Source organism: Cimex lectularius, unplaced genomic scaffold (assembly GCF_000648675.2).
Source record: "Cimex lectularius strain Harlan isolate CLEC.00 unplaced genomic scaffold, Clec_2.1 scaffold65, whole genome shotgun sequence".
NCBI lineage: Eukaryota > Metazoa > Arthropoda > Insecta > Hemiptera > Cimicidae > Cimex > Cimex lectularius.
The window spans coordinates 1,889,414-1,909,447 of record NW_019392646.1 but is presented as its reverse complement, the minus strand read 5'-3'; the positions used below and the strand labels follow the sequence as shown (position 1 = coordinate 1,909,447).

Genomic DNA, 20,034 nt, shown 5'->3' with positions numbered 1-20,034 from the left:
TAAGGCCAGAGAGTTGCAGGTAATGGCTACTTATGTACGGGTATGAGCGGAACCAAACAATAAGTTCATATCGATTCATTAGGGTCACATAAATGTCAGCAGACTTTGAAATTGCCAGAAATCTGAGGCAATATGATGCGAAATGATGATAACTGAAGTTTATGACTAAACGGGAATCGGAACCAAACAGAGTTTTAAGAAGAAAGAAACAAGCAAGGATGTCCTGAATAGTAGTACATAATTATCCAGCTACTCAAAACAACAAGCTGATATAATTGCACAATTATGGTTTATTGTTTACTAGATTATTAAGTTTGGTCAACGCGAGGAACGTAGCTGATTCATTGTTAAAAATTTTCAATATGTTTCTGTTTGTTGTTCAAAAAATGTATCAAATCCTTTTTACACAAAGTAAGTTTTTGATTTTACAAACTTACGTATGTAAAATTTGACCATTTCACTTAAACGTCTAAATATTTCCTCTTGCAATAGTTCAAGCCTCGTTGGGGGGGGGGAATGAAGATATCAATCACAAGTCTGAAGAAAAGAATTGAATACTTTCTCAAGTTAACAAGGGTGTGTATTTTGGACTGGTGGCCTCTTGAAAGTTTGCAAAGTTAGTCTCTTTGCCTTGTTCGATCTCTCAACAAAGTTTGATGGGCTTTTTAATGTCCTGTGCAAGAGATTCTTGTACAAAGAATCTCAAAGCTTAAACTTGATTTAAACAACGTGACATCTATTATAACCACCGTTTCAATTTACACTCCGCAATTATGAAATTAGCATTTCTTTTGGGGTGTTTTTATCATTTATATTTAAACAATTAAAATATGTTGTTTTAATTACCTAAAAATGCCATCTCTGTTTTAACTTTTAACATTTTCTAGTTAACACCTTTATTGTTTCACCGTGTTACCTTATCAACCAATATAATTTGGATGCACCTAAGAAGAATTGATGAATCTAATTGTCGTGCTAAATAGCTGAGAACTGAGAAGTAACAGAATAAAAGCAATTCAAAATTGTACGTGGAAAACTACAGCGCGGAAATTTTCAACAAAATGGGTTTATTTTGCGCAAGCACAGCTAAATAAAGGTTTTTGTTTGTATTAATTGAAAGAATTATAACAAAAGAAGAATATGATATTGTTAGTTTATCCGTAGACTATAAATAACTCTCTGTTTTATTTGTTTTCAAAACGAAAATAATAACAATTGTACGTGATGTTGCCCCAATGCTTCTATCGAGGGCTGGTTCTCCGCCCCAGGGAAAGTGATACGGCCCCGTTCTGATACGGTTTCTGTTGCGAGCTGAATACCTGATGACACGGAGAAAAGGTGATCTGATCCCGTGGGAGAAGGACGGAATATCCCTCAAGGCAGTTCGCCGTGAAGGTTCCCGGTTTACTTTGGCCCATGGACGTGTCCATCCTGAAATGAGCAATCCCAGAGATCCTAAAAATCTAATTGAAAATTCTGTCACATTTTCGGCCCGGACGGATCAAATCCCCAAGGAATAAACGGTACAGTGACAAGAAGGAACACCTCAATAACTTCATACAACGGACAATTGTTAATTTTGTAATGAACGTGGAACTAGAGAAAGGAGTGAGTTTTGCAAAACTTTTCTTATATTGGCTTAAAAGTATAAAAACCCAACGTATCTCAAAAATGTTGACCCTTTTGTAAATATGATTACATCGATGAAAAGAAAATTGAAAACCATTTAATTTTTATTGTAACCCTAAGAAACAAATCACAAATAGATTGTATATTAATTATTATATAATACTATTAATATAAACTTTTACGAGTTTGCATAGTTATTGTCTACAGTAAAGTAAGACTTGCTTGGCTCTGTAAATATTGGCAGATATGAGGTTAGAGAAAAGTTGCCCCTAATAATATGCATTAAACATATGTAGTTGGTTCCTCAAAGCTAATTAATTAAATGAAAGCTATTTTGTTCCTTGCACAAGGACGACCTCATATTGAAATCATTCAGTAATTCTGTGCTGCTTATACTGAAGAAAAATCTATCGAAAACGATGTTAGATTGGCATTCTCCAAGACATTTTGAACATTTAATTTTAGAAAGCTTTTTGTTTTCTGATGTTAATTTTGTACTAAAGCGTCTTTTTTGTCCACTTTGAATTGTACCACTTTATCTCTTACTATTAGTTTCAACATCTTAATGAATAAATTTTTGGAATCGGAAAAATCAAATTTTTAGCAATTAAACGATAATTTCAAAATACTGATAACTATCTCTTGAAAACTTAAGAATCCATGTTTACAGATCATTAGTAAGGGCAACTGTTTTTTGTGTCAAGTCAAAAAATCCTATTTAAACTACGGCTAATGTTTGTGAACCGTTACCACCCCACTAAATGTTTTTTAAAATTTAAATGCTAATTTTATATAGTTACCATTGATAAGTACATTTGTTTACAGCTCATTAGTAGAGGCCACTTTTACATAATCGCCAAATATGTCAATATTTACACGACCAAGAAAATAATTCTTAAATTTAAGTAAGGACTATATATGTACATTTTAAAATATACTATTATGATTTATTTAGTCCTTATTTAAATTTAAGAAATAATTTCTAGGTTCTGTAAATATTGACACATTTGTATATATATATANGATTAAAAGATATCACGATTTTCCGACGCCAGGACGTGATATCTTTCAAAATCGATAAAAAGCGAAATTACTCTGAAATGGTTGAGAATCGGACCATGGACAATATGATCTTTTTTGTTCATTTTAGGGTGAAGAATCTACTGGAGAAGTTTGTAGCACGAGTAGCAATTCACCCTGTATATATATAAAGTTGCAATTAAATAGACAAATGAATCACATGTGGACATTAATGATCTTTCGATTGACGTAATCAAATTCACAGTAAGAGTAACATTTTATCAAACAAGGAGGACATTAACGAATAAAGTTTCCAAAAGTTGAATTAACCTGAACAGTAAGATATTTTGATACAATTGAAAATCACACTTTGGACAGCGGAGAATTGTTTAGTCCAATTTGATATGTAGGATAACCTCACTAAAGAATTGACGTCTGTTCATGGGAAACCGTGTATATTTATAACTATGTATTTTTGCAAGAACTGAGGAAGTTGTGCAAATCCTTTTCGTGTCTACTTGACTCGATCGTTCTATTAATTGCCTAACAAGACTATTTTACAATTTCACATTGAAACCAATATGGATATAGGCAGTAGAAGTCTCCGGTTGAGCCAAATTATCCCCCGTATTCAAACTGCTCAACTAAAAATATTTAGAAAAATCATCAACGCTGAACAAATGAAATTTAAATCCTCCTTTGTCCATGAAGTAATTCAATCCAATTACAGTAAATTTCACAAAAATCACTACAAACCCATTAATTGAAAAAAATTTATCCCGCCATTAATTTCAGTTTATCCTGTCCTGGTAAGATACCTACAAAATTATGATACACAAACAAAATATATTTGACGCTTAAACTAAAAATATTTTCATATTCAATTATAAAAGAAAAATGGCAATTAAAATTAAGGTACTGAACACAGCGTGTTTTGATGTAAGCCTGATACAAATTGTTCGTTCACTTCGATAGTAAAATAATACAAAAATCCGTAAAAAATAAATAAATAAAAAACGTAAGCCAAAAATATTTACATACGGTGGCAACTCGACACACCACTACAGACGTGGTAACCTAACAGCCATCAGCAATTAAATTAATTTTTTAAACTTTGCGTTTGAGGTAACTTAATATATAAAAATAAAATAAAGAACATGTATTTCTCTCAGACATTCATTTCATTCCCCATTTTTAGCTCTAAACATAATAAACAATAATTATCTTGTATTAGAATTTTCTAACGACCAAGAGTTTCAACCATAAAGTTTTAATATTTTAATAGTTAGTTTCATAAATATTGTTTTTAATTTTTCCACTGATAATTTTTTTGTACTAAACATATTCAAAGAATGAACGATGTCGTTACGCTCTTTGATTTTATATCGTTCCTAGCACAGTTTACTCCACAACCCAGAGCACGTTTAGCACCGGAAAGATATCCCTTTTGATCTCCTGGTCCGACGACGGCTGTTCTCACATGGCACGCTAGAAGCCAAACAAGAAACCCAAACGGTACCGTGAGCGATCCCAGCCGGCGGAACCCTATGACAAACCGGAGAAAATAGAACGCGATCCCCCAAGTGCCGCCTGAGGACTAATTTATGTTCCTGAAGTGTAAACACTATTATTTCTGAGCCATCAGTTGTCTCTTGTCTCTGTCTATGTTTGTAAACCTAAAATACAGGGATTGTTTGGATGATGAAGTTGTACTCTCGGTTTAAGTGCGACCAAGTTTATGATAACTTTAATACTTGATCTTCCTTATTCCATAATAAACGTAAGAAACGCTAAAACTCCCCTTTTATAAATATTGTAAGAAACATATCACTTAATGTTTTAAATCGTAAAACACAGTTTTTTTCAATATTTAAGACAATCATCAATTTCAATATTTAAGTCAATTATCAAAAAATACAATTTTTTCTTTTTCTAATATAATGGTGCATTTTAATACCAAACTAATTCATTATTTATATATTACACCATTTTCACATCGTTTATTAATAAAATAATTTAAATCTATTTCATGTTTGTTCAATAAATCTTACATAAAACATGACACGGTGAAACCCATAATTAAACACTAGCAAAGCAATTATTTTCGAAGATAATATAACCTCAAATAACTATTAAAGAATATTGCGAAATTTAGTTTTTAAAAGTCAAACTCACTGCGATGTTATTTATGTAGACGTTCAAAATCGCTGGCGGTTTTGAAGGGGATGACGTACAATTACCCCTCATCATGTCTCCAACGTCGTACCTTTCTTTTTCTGTTAAAATGGACGGGGGTCGTTTTGGTAGTTCTGAAACAATTAATATAAATTAAAATATAAATTAAACTGTTATTAAGAAACAAGAAATAAACTAAATTTAAAATATAATTCTCTATTTCTGTCTCTCTTTCTTTCGCTTTCGCTCTCTCTACCTCGTTAAGTGGTAGAAAGATCCACAGACCTAACTTTGCATAATGGAAACAACATCATCATCACTGATCTATTTCTCTCTCTCTCTCTCTCTCTCTCTCTCTCTCTCTCTCTCTCTCTCCTCTCTCTCTTCTCTCTCTATATATTTTCTCTCTATTCATTCTCCAGCCGAAATAGCAACAGCATATATTTTATGTTACCTTGGTTGCAAAATGATTGTAGAATCAAATGCATTTTTCGAATTATGAGTTTTTTATATCATTACGTTTTTTGCTGTAAAAATCATTTGTTTGTCAAATTTATAAACTATTACGACTACTATTTAGCTATAGTGTCTCAATGGCAAAAATGCTTCAAAGCCTTCAAAAGTTGTTACCAGTTGATTACTGATACTCGTCATTCAATTCGAAAAACAGTTGAATATTGTTGATATAAAACTGTAACGACCGACTTCTAAGGGTATCTTAAAATATTTAAAGTTTAAATTAATTGGTAGTATTTTTAAATTAAGTGATTATGTATGCTCAATGACAAACTGTCATGTATAAAATGGTAATCAGAGGACGTCGGTGGCCGCAAAGGTTTAGGCTTGACACGGCGCTCATCACTGTAAAGTAAAGGACCCGGGTTCGAATCCATCAACACTATATTCTAAGCCGACATACTTACAAATCCATATTTGCTTAGGTCATAATTGAACATATTAATTATTCCAATTAAATATTATTTTTTTTGTACGGTTTTGGTTGAGATGAAAATGTTAGTGTCACTTAAGCTATCGTGTCAGAAGTTACGGGTTCGAATCCCGCACGTGATACTAATTTTTCATCTCAACCATAAACCTTAGATAAAACGAATAATACTTACAATTTTTTTTGTTTTCTTTTCAAAAACACCGGCACCCAGAGAGTTCATATAACCTCGTAGTTGAAATACGCTCGTAAACAAATAAATAAATAAAATGGTAACAGGGGAAATTGTTTAATTTATCAAAGAATCTCCCTTTGAATTCTTGAATTGAAAGCCAATTATTTTACAAATTAATTAAATTTCATTTTTAAAGATTTAATGAGCTTATCAAAGTTTGAGAAAATAAGACAAAGAAGAGAACAAACGATGGGTGAAGTTTCTCAAAAAATAAAAATGAGAACTCGCCCAATCTTTACCGACTTCATGGTACATTTATCCATTAGAGCAGTTGTTTCATCCAAATTAGATTGACTGGGAACTGCTTAAAACTCTCCCAATGGAAAAATAAACCATTTTCCTGTATTAAAGATAATATTTTTTAAAGTTGGGAACTCATTCGGCGGTTGATCGGCGATGGTCGATCGTGTTAAAAAACTCTGGCGATGTGGAGACAAATCCTGCCTTAGTTTAAAAAATCAAGTGAGCCGAGGTCTTGCGTTTAATGCATGGCAATGTTTCCTGTTTGACCAAGAGATCGAGAAGACCGCACTGTTGGCAACAGAGTAGCCTGCGTGTCCTGACTTCATATGCAAAGCGAGCTTTATACATATCCCTATCGGGTTTTCCATCAAATCATACTTTCCTGACATGTACTACTTATTTACAATTTATATTGCATATTTTGAATATGATGTTTTATCAAATTTTGTTATTAAAAAAATGAACAGACAATAGGACAAAACAAGTAGGCAAGTGATTTACTAATCTTTGCTTACAACATTCTTATTATTATTAATAACCGGTAGCTATTAGAAGGGCTAAAAAATGAACTGTGTCATAAAGAACCATCGTGCATAAAGAAATTGAAATTATCTACATTAATTCATAAGATTAATTCGATTTAGAAATGATTAAATTATGTTTAGAAATATTAAAACTGGGTATGTAAATATTGGGCATTGGTTTTAAATAAAGTACAATTTCATTTAGAAAATTTTGAACTAGGCTTGCAAAAGTGCTTATACATATATTAAAATAAAAGGACGATTTATGAAAAGTTTGCGTAATATGCGATGTTCTACCCATCCCTGATTAGGTCTAGAAACTTTGGAAGCCGTTACTTTACTTCCTTGACTTATCTGCACCGCGCGTGATTTTCACTCATTAGTTTACTGTACTGTAATTCCAAACTTAATATTCACTATAATAACCGATTCTTTTTATGTTCTATTCATAACTTCAACATTTCACGATCATCTATTGAACAATTTGCTCACGCATTCCCTAAACTACACGTCATCAAAGTCTCTTGTTTTATATTATCATTATATGCATTTTTTATTTTACTCTGATGCTTTTTTGTTGGAGAACATCAATATTTTATCAACGATGTTGCAATCCTAACTTTATTCTCTTTATATATATATATATATATATATATATATATTTTTTTTTTTTTTTAATGATCCACAAATTTTTCCTAATATTTACATGTTACTATCAAATAAAGCAATATCTTAGATTTGATAAACACAATCGAACTAGTTTTCTAGACTTCGCTTAAGATAAGCGAACTTGGCGATATCTTAAAAGTCGCTAAATCGTTCTAAGTGATTGCAGTACCGCCCATCGGCAGCAATCGGCACCGAGGAACTGAGTCGTTTGCCGAGAGGCGGAGTTGCGGCCGAAACCGCAGAATAGTGAAACAATTAGCCTGATAATTAACTGGTAAAGTTTACTCAAACTCGCCATTCCCGGGTTAAAGGGCTGAAACTAGATAGAGGCCGAGTTTTGGACAGGCTGTAATGGATAGAATCGTTGTGTCAAGGAAAAGATGTCGTTAATAGTTTGGTAATTGTAAATATCTTTTCATTATCACAAGATACCTAGTGGTAAATCGAATTGCCATTCTTAATTTTAAAGCACCTAAAACAGGTGAAATAGTGGAATAAAAAGGAAAAAAAGAAGGTAAGTAAAACTATAGGGCACTGTACGTATTTTAATAATTGAAGGTTGATAATTGGAGTGCCAAATAAATGGACAAAAGAAATACACAACGGAAAAGATCTTCCCCGACAAAGAAAATTCGGAAATTTAAGGTTTGAAAGATTAGTGGAATATATTTAATCCAAGCTGTTGGTTTTAAAACACAGATAAAAAGTTTTAATGTTGTTCCTGAAGCGCTGGTATTTTCTTTAATCTGTCCGTACTTTCATCCGTGAAGATTTGTCAAGTGCAGGTCAAAGGGTCTGGCCGCAGCGGTGGGCACGATCCTTTCAAGAAATTTTGAAATTTTAATTAAAAGAAAAGAGAGAGAGAAAGATATGATTTTCATTTAATTAACATACTCATTTTTGCTTTGTTTTTCTTTCGTGAAGAAAAACTTGTCCTGCACACAATGTGTATAAATTTGACGTTTTGGTACTTTATAAATTGCAAAACAATTTATTTTTTATATCTTTCTCTTTCGTCCCAAATAATATATTGTTTAAAATAAGGGTAGCTAAGTCAACTAAGAGGAATTTCGTTAGTTAATTTATTTTGTACAAAGTGCAATTCGACAATATTGAAAATCTGATTTTATTTACAAAAGAATTTTTGTCCAATTTTCCTTACGTTTTGACAGTACAGGAATGCTATAAAAATACGCATGACATGACCATGAACTCAGTTTTTATATTAGGAGAAAGAGGGTGACTGAGAGGTAGTGGACGTGAGCGGGAGAGGGAGGGAGGGAGGGAGGGAGAGAGAGTGAGTGTGTTTGTGTATGTGTGTGTTTGTGTGTGTGTGTGTGTGTGTGTGTGTGTGTGTGTGTGTGTGTCTGTGTCTGTGTCTGTGTCTGTGTCTGTGCCTGATCCCATCTGACAAACCAACCCAGCAACCAAAATTTTTGGTAAAAATCAAATCAAAGTATCATCATCTTGCAGACGACAGGAAGAAATCCCTCGACAGATAAATACAAGGAAGTTAAAGTAAGTAAACTTTTTATTTAATAAATTACTCCGTCTTTGTTTAGTGGCCATAATTGACCATAGTAATTATTCCACTTAATTATTCTTTTCATGTAAGGTTTTTGGTTGTGACACTAATTTTTCATCTCAACCAAAAACCTTAGATGAAAAGAATAATTAAATTGAATTTTTATTTAATTTCTACCATACATAAAACATTGTTGTTTTTTTGCGTGGAAGCTTGGCCATTCGGATTTGGGTTTTAATATTATATCTTACTTTGATCCTTTTTCACCGGTTTTTCAGTGAAAACAGCATGGTAAGTTTGTCATTCACTGAATTCTTGCCACACGCATTTTTAATCATACGATAGAATTTACCAATCATACACTGAAAAAAACGACTTAAAAATTATTATTATTATTATTATTATTATTATTTCCCCCTCCACCGAGATAACGACCCAAGGCATTGTTCGAAGGTTGTAAAAGATTGGCACTTTTCTAACTGTACAAAAGTCATAAAAACACTACCCACATCTTCAGATTTAAACATAATCGAACATGTTTGGCAAAGTAATTAAGAGATTGACAAAACACGCAATCTTGTTCTCTGGGAAAAAATAAGCCTTTCCTTTGGGAAAAACCTTATGGTTCAATGACTTTTCCACTACAAAAAGTCTTAATAATAAAAGTAGAACTTCTTTATAACAATTTTATTGAAACATTAGTTATAAAAGTACGTATACAGAGTGAGATTAAACACCTAGTTAGGACCATTTGCTTTATTTGGTGTGTATGATAAAGAAGATATGAATCAAGTTTTAGAAACATTCCAGCTTTGGGAATTTCCTCTCCATACTACAAAATAGCTTTACTATATAGTCGGAGAAGCCGAAGTAGGTAGTTGCACTTTCTTCTAAGCCTATTATTAGAAACTAATACTGAACATCAAACATGTGATCTACCTTCGGTCTGATATGGATTTACGGAATTGTGGCCAACAGTCAGAGTCGCATGTCCAAAATGTGTAAATGGAGCAAAATCAAATTTTGGATTGGCATGTGCCCCATGGAATGCGGGAAATTCAACCTTGCACACCGAACATACCACTGGTAACTGACGTCGTCGCTTTGGCTTAATCAAAGCTAAAATGAATTATGAAACCCAAACCCACTGCTAGTAATACATCTGCTCATCCACTTGTTTCAGCTTTTCTCGTTTTCCTCCAGATTTTAGTTAGAAAAAGCCTAAAATTTTTTATTGGCAAATCAACAGATTGACTTTTTTGATGGCTGTTATCATTCCGTTTTAACTAGCGGTTATTTTGCTATATTCTCCTCCAGATATTTTACTGGAAAATAAAAGAGGAAATTAAACAATTTTAATTGCTGCTGTTTCGCTCATAACAGATAGAGAAAACAACAAAGCGGATGGCAACCGATTTTTTTGAAAGGGGCCCTAAGAGATTTAAACACTTAGTATCCGGGACTTACAGTACATTACCGTCGGGTCATTATGCAAGAGACCGACTGCGCCGAGAGGTCGTTTTCCGGCCTTGTTTGGCACACTTGAGCCGTTTGGGCTTCTTAAACGATATTATCAGCCGCCAAAAGTGTGAACGTTATTGAAAAATAATAAAATCAAATATTATTGAACAGTACGTTGCGTGGCATTTACAGTTCCCAACAACCCCGAAGGACATTTATGAAATTATTTTATTCGTTTTAATTAAATATTCTACTCTCATAACTCGTTATTTGGAAATGCCCACCACTAAGTAGATTAGATAGACGATTATTCATTGCAATAATATTCAATTTGAATATGCTAATTCACTTAATTTTATCTATCACTTATTTCTGGACTCCCAATTTTACCCAACGTGCCAGCCCATATTCCAATTACTATTAGAATAATTATTTAATTTACTTTGAATAAATATAAATCAATAACAAAATAATAAAACTCACGTAATAACGTTAGTTACTGTAATCTTCATACATGTAAGTAAGGTAATAATGAATTTTGCCTTTAAAGGTGAGTAATTCCATACATAAATAATAAGAAAAAATATTTGATCAACAATTATTTTATCTTGTGAAATTTTGCTGTGTGGTGATGGATCTGTAATCTCGCATACCGTTGGCAAGGCAGATGTGTCTCTGCATAAAACAAAAAAAAATCTGTTATCTCGCCAGTACCAACCATTTAGTCATTTGATCAGACAATGCAGAGTTATTGCATATCTTCAAATCATCAATTATATTAACACAATTAATACTACACCATTTAAGATCTATAAGATTACAATCTTGCGTTTAGGTATATGTATAACTGGCACAAAACGACCGTAAGAAACAAAAAATTGGGTATGAACAAAAATAATAAGGAGACCATAAAGGTAAATTTAAAACACAAAAAAATTAATGCATTGTGAACATCCTTTATAGTTTAGGTTTTATTTAGGTTGTTGTGATTTTTTATTATTGATCGTTATTTTTAACGATGTAAATGTGCTCTAACTGTTAAAGTGTAAAAGAATATAACAATGAACAACAAATTCATACTTTGTATATAGTGAGGTATTATACAAATAAAAATGTGGTTTACCTATGGGAGACAGTTTCTCTATTAAATGATTGATGTATATACCAGTTACCATAGGTTATACTATAGTATCAATCATTTAATAGAAAAACTACTAAACACCGCAAACAAAAGCAAGATTTCAATTCCTCAGGAAATATGTAAATGACTCAATTATTATTGTCCACAAAGAAGATACAGAAACACTACTAAATGACTGTAACAAATTACATAAAAATATCAAATTGACCTTAGAAAAAGGTTAGAAATCGTGAAATGCGGTCTGGTGTGATGTAGGTTTCAGAAAAACATTTTCTTTATCGTGCCAACGTTTCGATCTTTATTGGGATCATCTTCAGGGCTCAAAGTGTTTGTCTTCTGTGTAATTGTGCCATTCTTGCGTGTCGTGTCGATTTACTGGTGATCCAAACTGTTGAATACATTTAAACTTAGTACTTTTTTAAATTATAAAAAAGACGGGATCTTGTTCGTGAAGAAAAACCCACTACGTGTAACAAATTTGTGTTCAATCCTTTTTTTGCTTTTCAATGAATATCATTAAACGTCATAATTATCGGTGTGTAAAGTGAAAGAAAAAATCATTAATTTTACACGGACTCCACTATTTGACCAATGAGCTAGAAAAAATGTTCAACGTGTAATTGTTGGTAGCAGTCATAAAATCACAATTGGGTAACATCAGTGAACTTGACGCCATATACCACTGAGGTAGAGAGTTTTGTTTGTGACAGAGCGATTATTTATTTTATAGCCGTATATTATAGTTTGATAAATAAATGCTCAAATTACCCTCCGCCCATTTTGCCGATTCTGCTCTTGGCTCAGATCAGAACACGGCTTGCTGTAAGTTTGGTTCTATTATTGTAGCCGACAAATTTGAAAAATCGTTACAATATGTCAATTAATATAATTTACATGAGAGAGAGAAATAAAAAGGTAGAAAAGAAAGAAGTACTTAGTCAGTATAAAATATTGTGATCCCACCAAAATAAATATTTTACAAAGCTTGCATTTTCATCTCTTTAAATTCTCTATAATAATTAAAATCCATATCCCGAAAACTAATTTTCATCTCACTCTTGTAATAGAAGAATCGTCTTATCAAACTACAAATCATATTAACCTCCCTCATTCTAGCCACGATGTATGGGTTTGTCACTTGAGATGTTTTCCTCAACATCTCTTAAATACTTGACCTCTAATGTACCTAGGCCTCCTATGGATCAGGGAATACTTCTTTTAATATCATTGACCAAATCGACCCCGCCCCCCTTAAACCATGATACAGTCCAATTATCCGGTTACTTTCTCAAAAAGTTATCTATCACACAATTTTTACAACCTGGAGTCATGTTTGCATTGGAAAAATCAAGATGTTTACGTAAATATACACCTTTCTTTCTGTCTACCTCAATATTCCTATTCGAACAATAAACCACTTATTCTACATAGGATTTTGTCAATAAGGACAAGTAAACTAAAGTAATTCCTACCATACATGAGGGATTTAAGTCATACAAACCGTTGGTTGGCAGTGATGGTCGAACCTTTGAACTGTGCACACAACTGAACACCTTCCGGCAGAAATTGATAACCTCAGTGAAGACATCATATACATCATCTAATACCCTACCTTTAAGATAAAATCAAGATTAAAAATCACCGTTCATGGTCATAGATATCAGGGTTAACCGTATACGCTTGATTTGACCGTCGAATTCTGCTGCCTCGATCTGAACACCGGTTCGGTAATCAAGATTTATTACCTCTGGCAAAAAACAGCACCTGTGTAAACATTAAAAACCTTCTGTTTTAGTTTTAATAATATATCGTTCAGCTTGCTTTGTAATGATAAGTTTCAGTATTTCCCTGGCCAGTTTGTTCTTATGGTTAATAATTTATTTGTAAATGTTAAATGTAAACATCACTATAATTTCATGTCAAACTTATAATTACAGTATTGATTGTGTCTAAACTACGTTTTGGTGGAAATAAATTCTCTCCTCCAATTTATATTAACAATTCACCATTCAAGAAAGGAAACCTTCAATTCAAATTCCTGAAAACGGATTGGGAGGTACGCGATCAATTGTCGTAAAGTCCCTCCCGCCAGCATTGGCAGTAAAACGAAAATGTTGTTAATATAAAGTTATGTATAGTGTTTAGTGACCGTTAGTTAATGATTATTTGGAGGTCGTGAGATGCGGTCTGGTGTGACGTAGGTTTTAGAAAAACATTTTCTTTGTCGTGCCAACGTTTCGATCTTTATCGAGGGTCTTAATATCTTTATTATTATTTCGATCTTCAGGGCTCATTGTAGCATTGTATAAATTCATTTTTTTCCCACATCCTAGATGTATTTGTAAAATTCAAACAATGTTTGTAAATCCCAGGCCCTGAAGATGATCTCAATAAAGATGGAAACGTTGGCACGATAATGAAAATGTTTTTTCTAAAACCTATGTCACACCAGACCGCATCTCACGATGTGCAAATAATGAATAAAATTATGTTTTTAGATCAAGTTAAATAAAGCGCGAAAGGAACAAATAAGTCGATTTATTTAGTTTTAAATATAAGCCGGTCGTCATACGAATTATTAATGATCTCACAATAATATTTAATGCCTTTTTCGATATTTTCGTTTATTTGCAGGCTAGATTTTTTGCTACCCCAACTTCGTCGTGGTGCTGTGCGGGGGCGTTCTAATCTCTTTGAGCCCCAGAAAGTGGGAGGATTTATCTTTTCCATAGCACAATAAATGCGATATAAATGGTTTTTAGCCACATCCTCCTTAAACATCCGCTAATGCAGACATAGGATAAGATGAAATAGAGTTGCTGGTCTGTTGCCTCGTCGGTAGCGCATGTTGTATCTCCGTGCGTCCGCGCCATAAACTGTTCATTTGGGTAATCGTTATTCACGCATATGGCAGATGTGATCCGCACAAAACAAAAAAAACCATTTTTTTAGTTTAAACAAAAAAAAGTACTTTTAACTTGAATTTAATATCTTCGAAAATTAATAGGGGTTGCAAAGTATTTCATTTTCGGGTGCCGGAAGGAGGGGCGGAGTGGATCCAGTCGGCAAAACTGGCCCTCCAACCCAAATCCCTTCGATATCTTTATAATAAATGACATGAGGGTAATGTTCGGATTAGGGCATGAGTAATGGGTCGCCTCCTCTGGAGAAGATCGCCTAACGATTTTTGGGGGGTCCCAAATTGTCGATTCGCTCATTAATCATCGGCGCAAGGGACACTTCCTTAATTGCCTTTTGTAATTACGTTATTTTCCTCAAATGGGCTCCAAACCGCGGATTCTTGTCGCCGGTAAAAGGAAGATCCCGGAGGAATCCCAAGGGAAAAGAGATATTCTCTCCGAAGAGGGAGTGGAATATTACACTAATATTATAATTGGACTTTGGAAATTGAACTAATCGATTATGTTCAATGGTGTTAAAGAGATTAACTGTATTAATTTTATCAAGTGTATTTATTGTGCGATTGAAACATCAAATCCAAACTAATATGTTTGAAATCTGCATTATCAGTAGACATTGAAAAATCTCAAATCATTTAAAACCCATATATGGAAAGAAACCAGCCACAAAAAATTAATGTATCAGTAGAATATTCCGAACCATTTCATTGGATGGAAATAGCATGAAATCACACTTGGTGATTGCTTTGGAAAGCCTTTTGAGATAGATCTGTCCAATAAGTCTGGAGGGAAGCTCTTTTGAAAATAATCCTGAACGATAGGTTGATTCGTTCTCAGAAGTTGAAACGCGCCAGGCAGCCATCAAAGGCAGACCAAAAATAATGGAAATGACCTAAGTACAAATTTTAAAACAATATCAAACTTTGGTTATATATAACTATCATTACTGTACAGTAGGTTTATTCGAATGTGATGAAAAAATTTATTTTTTAAAGGGCCCAAAGGTTACTTAAAGTCACGTTAATATTTTAATGCAATATAGGTGTAGAGTACTTGAAGGCAGTACTCAGGCGTTTTGATTTTTTTCGAAAGATTGCTCGTACATTAAAATTTGCCTTCTCCACCCAATCAATTAGGTTTACAGAGATGTCTTACTTCCCTGACAGGCCCGAAAATATTTCCGCCCCGAACGCCTCTGTATTATTATTAGTAGACAAAGGAATAAATAATGAAATAAAACCTAGTGCCCAGTTATATATGTAATTCCTAAATAATAAATTACCAAAAAAAGAAAATCTTTTTAGACATTAAGTTTGTAAACTTCATAAACTTGGTAACCATTATACAAATTCTAAGGGCAACTTTAAATGAAAAATTATAATAAATCAAGGTATTAACTCTAGGTAAAGAAACATTCACAGTATCTAGGTGATTTCAAAGGTAGGGTTTACGTTCAAAACAATATAGACACGAAAATTTAATAAACAGGTAAATTAAATTCATGATCTTAAATTTTTAGTACAAAAGTTCGCAACAAATCTTCGAGTTTTCTTTAGAATGATTTTAATAACTGGGTTATGGATGAACGTAGTAGTTTAATATAACAGTTTGTTGTTTCTTCCCATTCCAAAAACGAAAAGATTGTGCCAGTGCAAAATAACATATTTCAAAAGATTCACAATCTCATCACAAGGAATGTATGAAAAGTTTACGGATTCTAAAACTAATTAAATCAACATGATATTTAACAAATTTTTGTTAATCCCAGGCCCTGAAGATGATCTCAATAAAGATCGAAACGTTGGCACGATAAAGAAAGTGTTTTTCTGCAACCTACATCACACCAGACCGCATCCCACGATTTCTGAATAATCATCGACTAACGGTCACTAATCACCACACATGCTATTTAACGGTTAAATTAGACTTAAAAACTACCAATTTATTATAATCAATCTTCTTCGAGATTAAGTTTACTTCTAAAAAAGAAAGGAATTAGAAATGTTTTGTTCTTATTATCTAAAAGGTTGGAAACCAAGAATGCACAACTCATGGGTCAAAAAATACATTATTTAAATTACCACCAGAAAAAATAGAGTGGTATCATCAGACTATCAGTATAACAAAAAGTTTACCAGATAAATCAAGTTTTAACAAGTAGCAATTCATAATATATTGTTAAATCAATATTACATATATTGTGTTGATGCAAAAATAGTGCAGGTTTTTAAAGTTCAGTAAAAAGAAGCTACAATTTAACTTCAGCAAAATATATTTAATCGAAATAACATACATTATTATCTGTACATTTTCGCCAACACACAATTAATACATTAATCGTAGAAGTGTAGAAAGTAGGGTCTCCGGAATCGGCGAACTCACGAAATTCATTTTCGATGACATTCTGGCTTCTGAACGCTTCTCGCACAAAAAAGTGTTGAGATGTTTAAAAAAGTGATAATCTGTAGGAGTAAGATCTGGTGAGTATGGTGGATGTGGTAATGCCTCGTAACCCAACTCATGAACTCCTGCCAGAATTCGTTGTGCGATGTGATGTGCGTTGTCGTGGAGGATAGGCCCCTTCCTACTGATTAATGCTGGCCATGCAGTTTTCGGTCCATCTCATTAATTTCATTATAGGACTTTTCAGCCGACGGTTCCACCAGGCTTGAAGAAGCTGTGAATGAATGAGTCCTGCAGGTGACCAACAGGCAGTGACCACATATATGTATTTTTTTTTTTTTTTTTGGCTTTGGCTTGGCTTTGGGAAGTGCCTAGGTTTTTCACTCTTATCCAGCCATTGTCTAGAACGCTGTCTATTGTCGTATAATATCCATAGTTCGTCTCACGTTACTGTACAACTGAGAAATGTTTCATTTTTGTTGCGTTCGGAAAGCAATGAACAGATTTCATAAACTGCGATCCTTTGCTTTTTAAAAAGATGGTTCCTACTCACATTTAGTTGCTTCGCAACAATCCGGATTTCGAGCCCTTTAGCTCATCGCCAGGTTGAAGGGTTTCTACAAACATGTCTCTCGACATGAATTGCAAAAGTGAACCCGCTGATACCCCCGCCAACGCGACGTTCCAATGAGGAGCTGGTTTTTTAATGGCGCTCAATTTTGAACGTGCGAAAAGCGGGAATTATAACAAAAATAAATATTATAATAGTAAATACTGTAAGAAATTAATTATAAATTAGTGATTAAAGATAAAAGATTTAAAAAAATTAGAATAATACCTTAATATTATTAAATTATTATAAAAATAATAACAATTAAAATAATTAATGTAATTATTTGGACTTTAATATTATTTATGTACATATTTAAAATAGGCGGTAGATCAAAATCTGTTATATTGTTAATGCATTTATCACGATGTTCAATTTTACATTTTTTAATTTCAAATTTCTCAAACCAATCTAGTTCTCTCCCTTTGTAGAAACTATGTACCTGTTGTATTTAAATTTGAACTGAAATTATGTTTTGTTTCTTTTAGATGGTCCTTAAGTTCCGAAAATTTGCTCGATTTAGGCAAGTGTTCTTTTACCCTCGTTTTTATTTCTCTACCGCTTTGACCTATTTATTTATTAGCTTACCTATATATTTATTTATTACCCATATACTTACTTACTATATTATTACCTATATATTTATTTAGGAACCATCTTTTTAAAAAGGATTGAACTCCACATTCACTCCATCATTAATAATTTCTATCTATATGCGATCCTTTGGTGGTCGTTCAGCTCATGTGGAACCCACTTAGCAAGCTTATTTGCAGGTGGCGAACGACTGTGGATTAATCAACACCACGTTCTTCCGCCATTTCTCAAGTAGTTTTCCTGGGGTCAGCTCCAACTGTAGCTTTTAACTGGACGTTGTCAACAACAGAAAGACGTCCACCACCTTCTTTTTTCATGAGGTCATTATTTCCATTACAGAATTTTTGAAACAAGCGCTGCACTGTGGATTTATTTATGGTTCTTTGCTCTAAATGTCATCAATGTTTGCGCTGCACTACGCCCAAGTTTAAATTCGAATTAGAAATAATTTGCCGAAAATCGTCCTTAGACATCATATCGTTTGAAGGCACTGAACAGACTGAATTAACTGTTTTTACTAAAAGGATTGTAGAATTGTAAGAGAAAGAAAGTGACATAAATAAGCTTTAAATTGATGTTTATCCCTTATCATAATGGATTAGTTTTGTTTACACAAATTGGTATTGAAAGTGAAGCGAAAAGGAAAACCTGCATTTATTTTGCATCAACTCAACATATATTGTAATAGATACTTTAATGTAAAAGAAAATGAAAATTTTGTCATAAGAAAGAAAGAAAAGTGACTTAATCAATATTAAAATATATTTTTCTAAACTATATTTGAATAATTTAATATCCCTTTCAAATTACTTTTTTCACCACCTAATATTAAACTATGTTTCTAATTTATTTAATACGGTTTGTTTTAATGTTAAATCAGTTTTAACGATGACAACGATGATGATTTTAGCGTGTGCTTTATTTTTAACCTAACGCATTATGAGTTATAAACATGAGAACAACGTTTTGTGTATGCAATTGTGGCATAATGTGAATAGGTAGGGTGTGTTAGGTTTAAAAATGTCATAATTAAACGGATTAGACTGGACCTTCAAAGAAGTGTTGTCACGCTGAGAGACGAGTCTATTCACGTCACATGCCTGCGGCCCACCTCGGCTTGAATGCGCCGTATAACCTGGAAACTCTGGTCTCATTGTTTAAACACATTTCCGTATTGTACATATGTTACTTCACTCCCGTCAGAAGTTTTCTTGTATGCCGACTATCGCAAAGGGGAACGACAAGCTGAAAGGGAAAATGGGGTAATTTCAATTCATTGAAAACGACCGAAAACGTGTGCTGAACAATAAACAAGTTTTCATCGTAAGTTGTATAAAAGGTTAAATCTGAAATTTACATATGCCCAGAATCTATGTATTGTATAGTTTATATGCGTGTATGTGGGGTTTTCAGAGTTGTTCGAAATTTGAACCTTGGAAATGTAGATACGTCACGCACAGAAAATGATGGATGGTTGATTCGATGACAATTGATGAACGTCTGATTAGGATATATAGTCTCACTTTTTTTTTTTGTAAATACTGTAAGATGTTCATTTCTCTCTAAAGAAAAAAAAGAAAAAAAAAAGAAAAAATCGAATATTTTGTAGTCTACTCTAAATCACTCCCCTTACAACTTTTTATCTTTCCCTTCCATCTCTCTTTCATTGATAATTATTTTAGCAGATTCCATTACTATTTGATTGTAAATTATTAATTTGGCATGATAGAGTTTGACAGATTACAAAAAAAAATATCAAAAAATTCAGGGCGGGTGAAAGTCTATGAATAAGAGGAAGAACAGCAATGAAGACCAAAAATGAGATTTTGGAAATAGAGAACAGTTTATTTCATTAAAAGTGAACCAACTCCGAAAGAGCAAAAGATAATTGGAAAAAATATATACATTTGCATGTAACTGACGTTTTGAAAAAAAATT

General features: G+C 33.0%; 1 protein-coding gene across 1 annotated transcript in view; it reads right to left on the bottom strand.

The window, feature by feature from the left end:
- Positions 1-20,034, bottom strand: part of LOC106660926 — a 276,802-nt gene that overhangs the window by 57,349 nt on the left and 199,419 nt on the right. Inside the window, exon 4 of the mRNA XM_014383984.2 lies at positions 4,825-4,958. Within this exon, the coding sequence (XP_014239470.1) occupies positions 4,825-4,958 (134 nt within the window). The remainder of the gene's footprint in view (positions 1-4,824; positions 4,959-20,034) is intronic.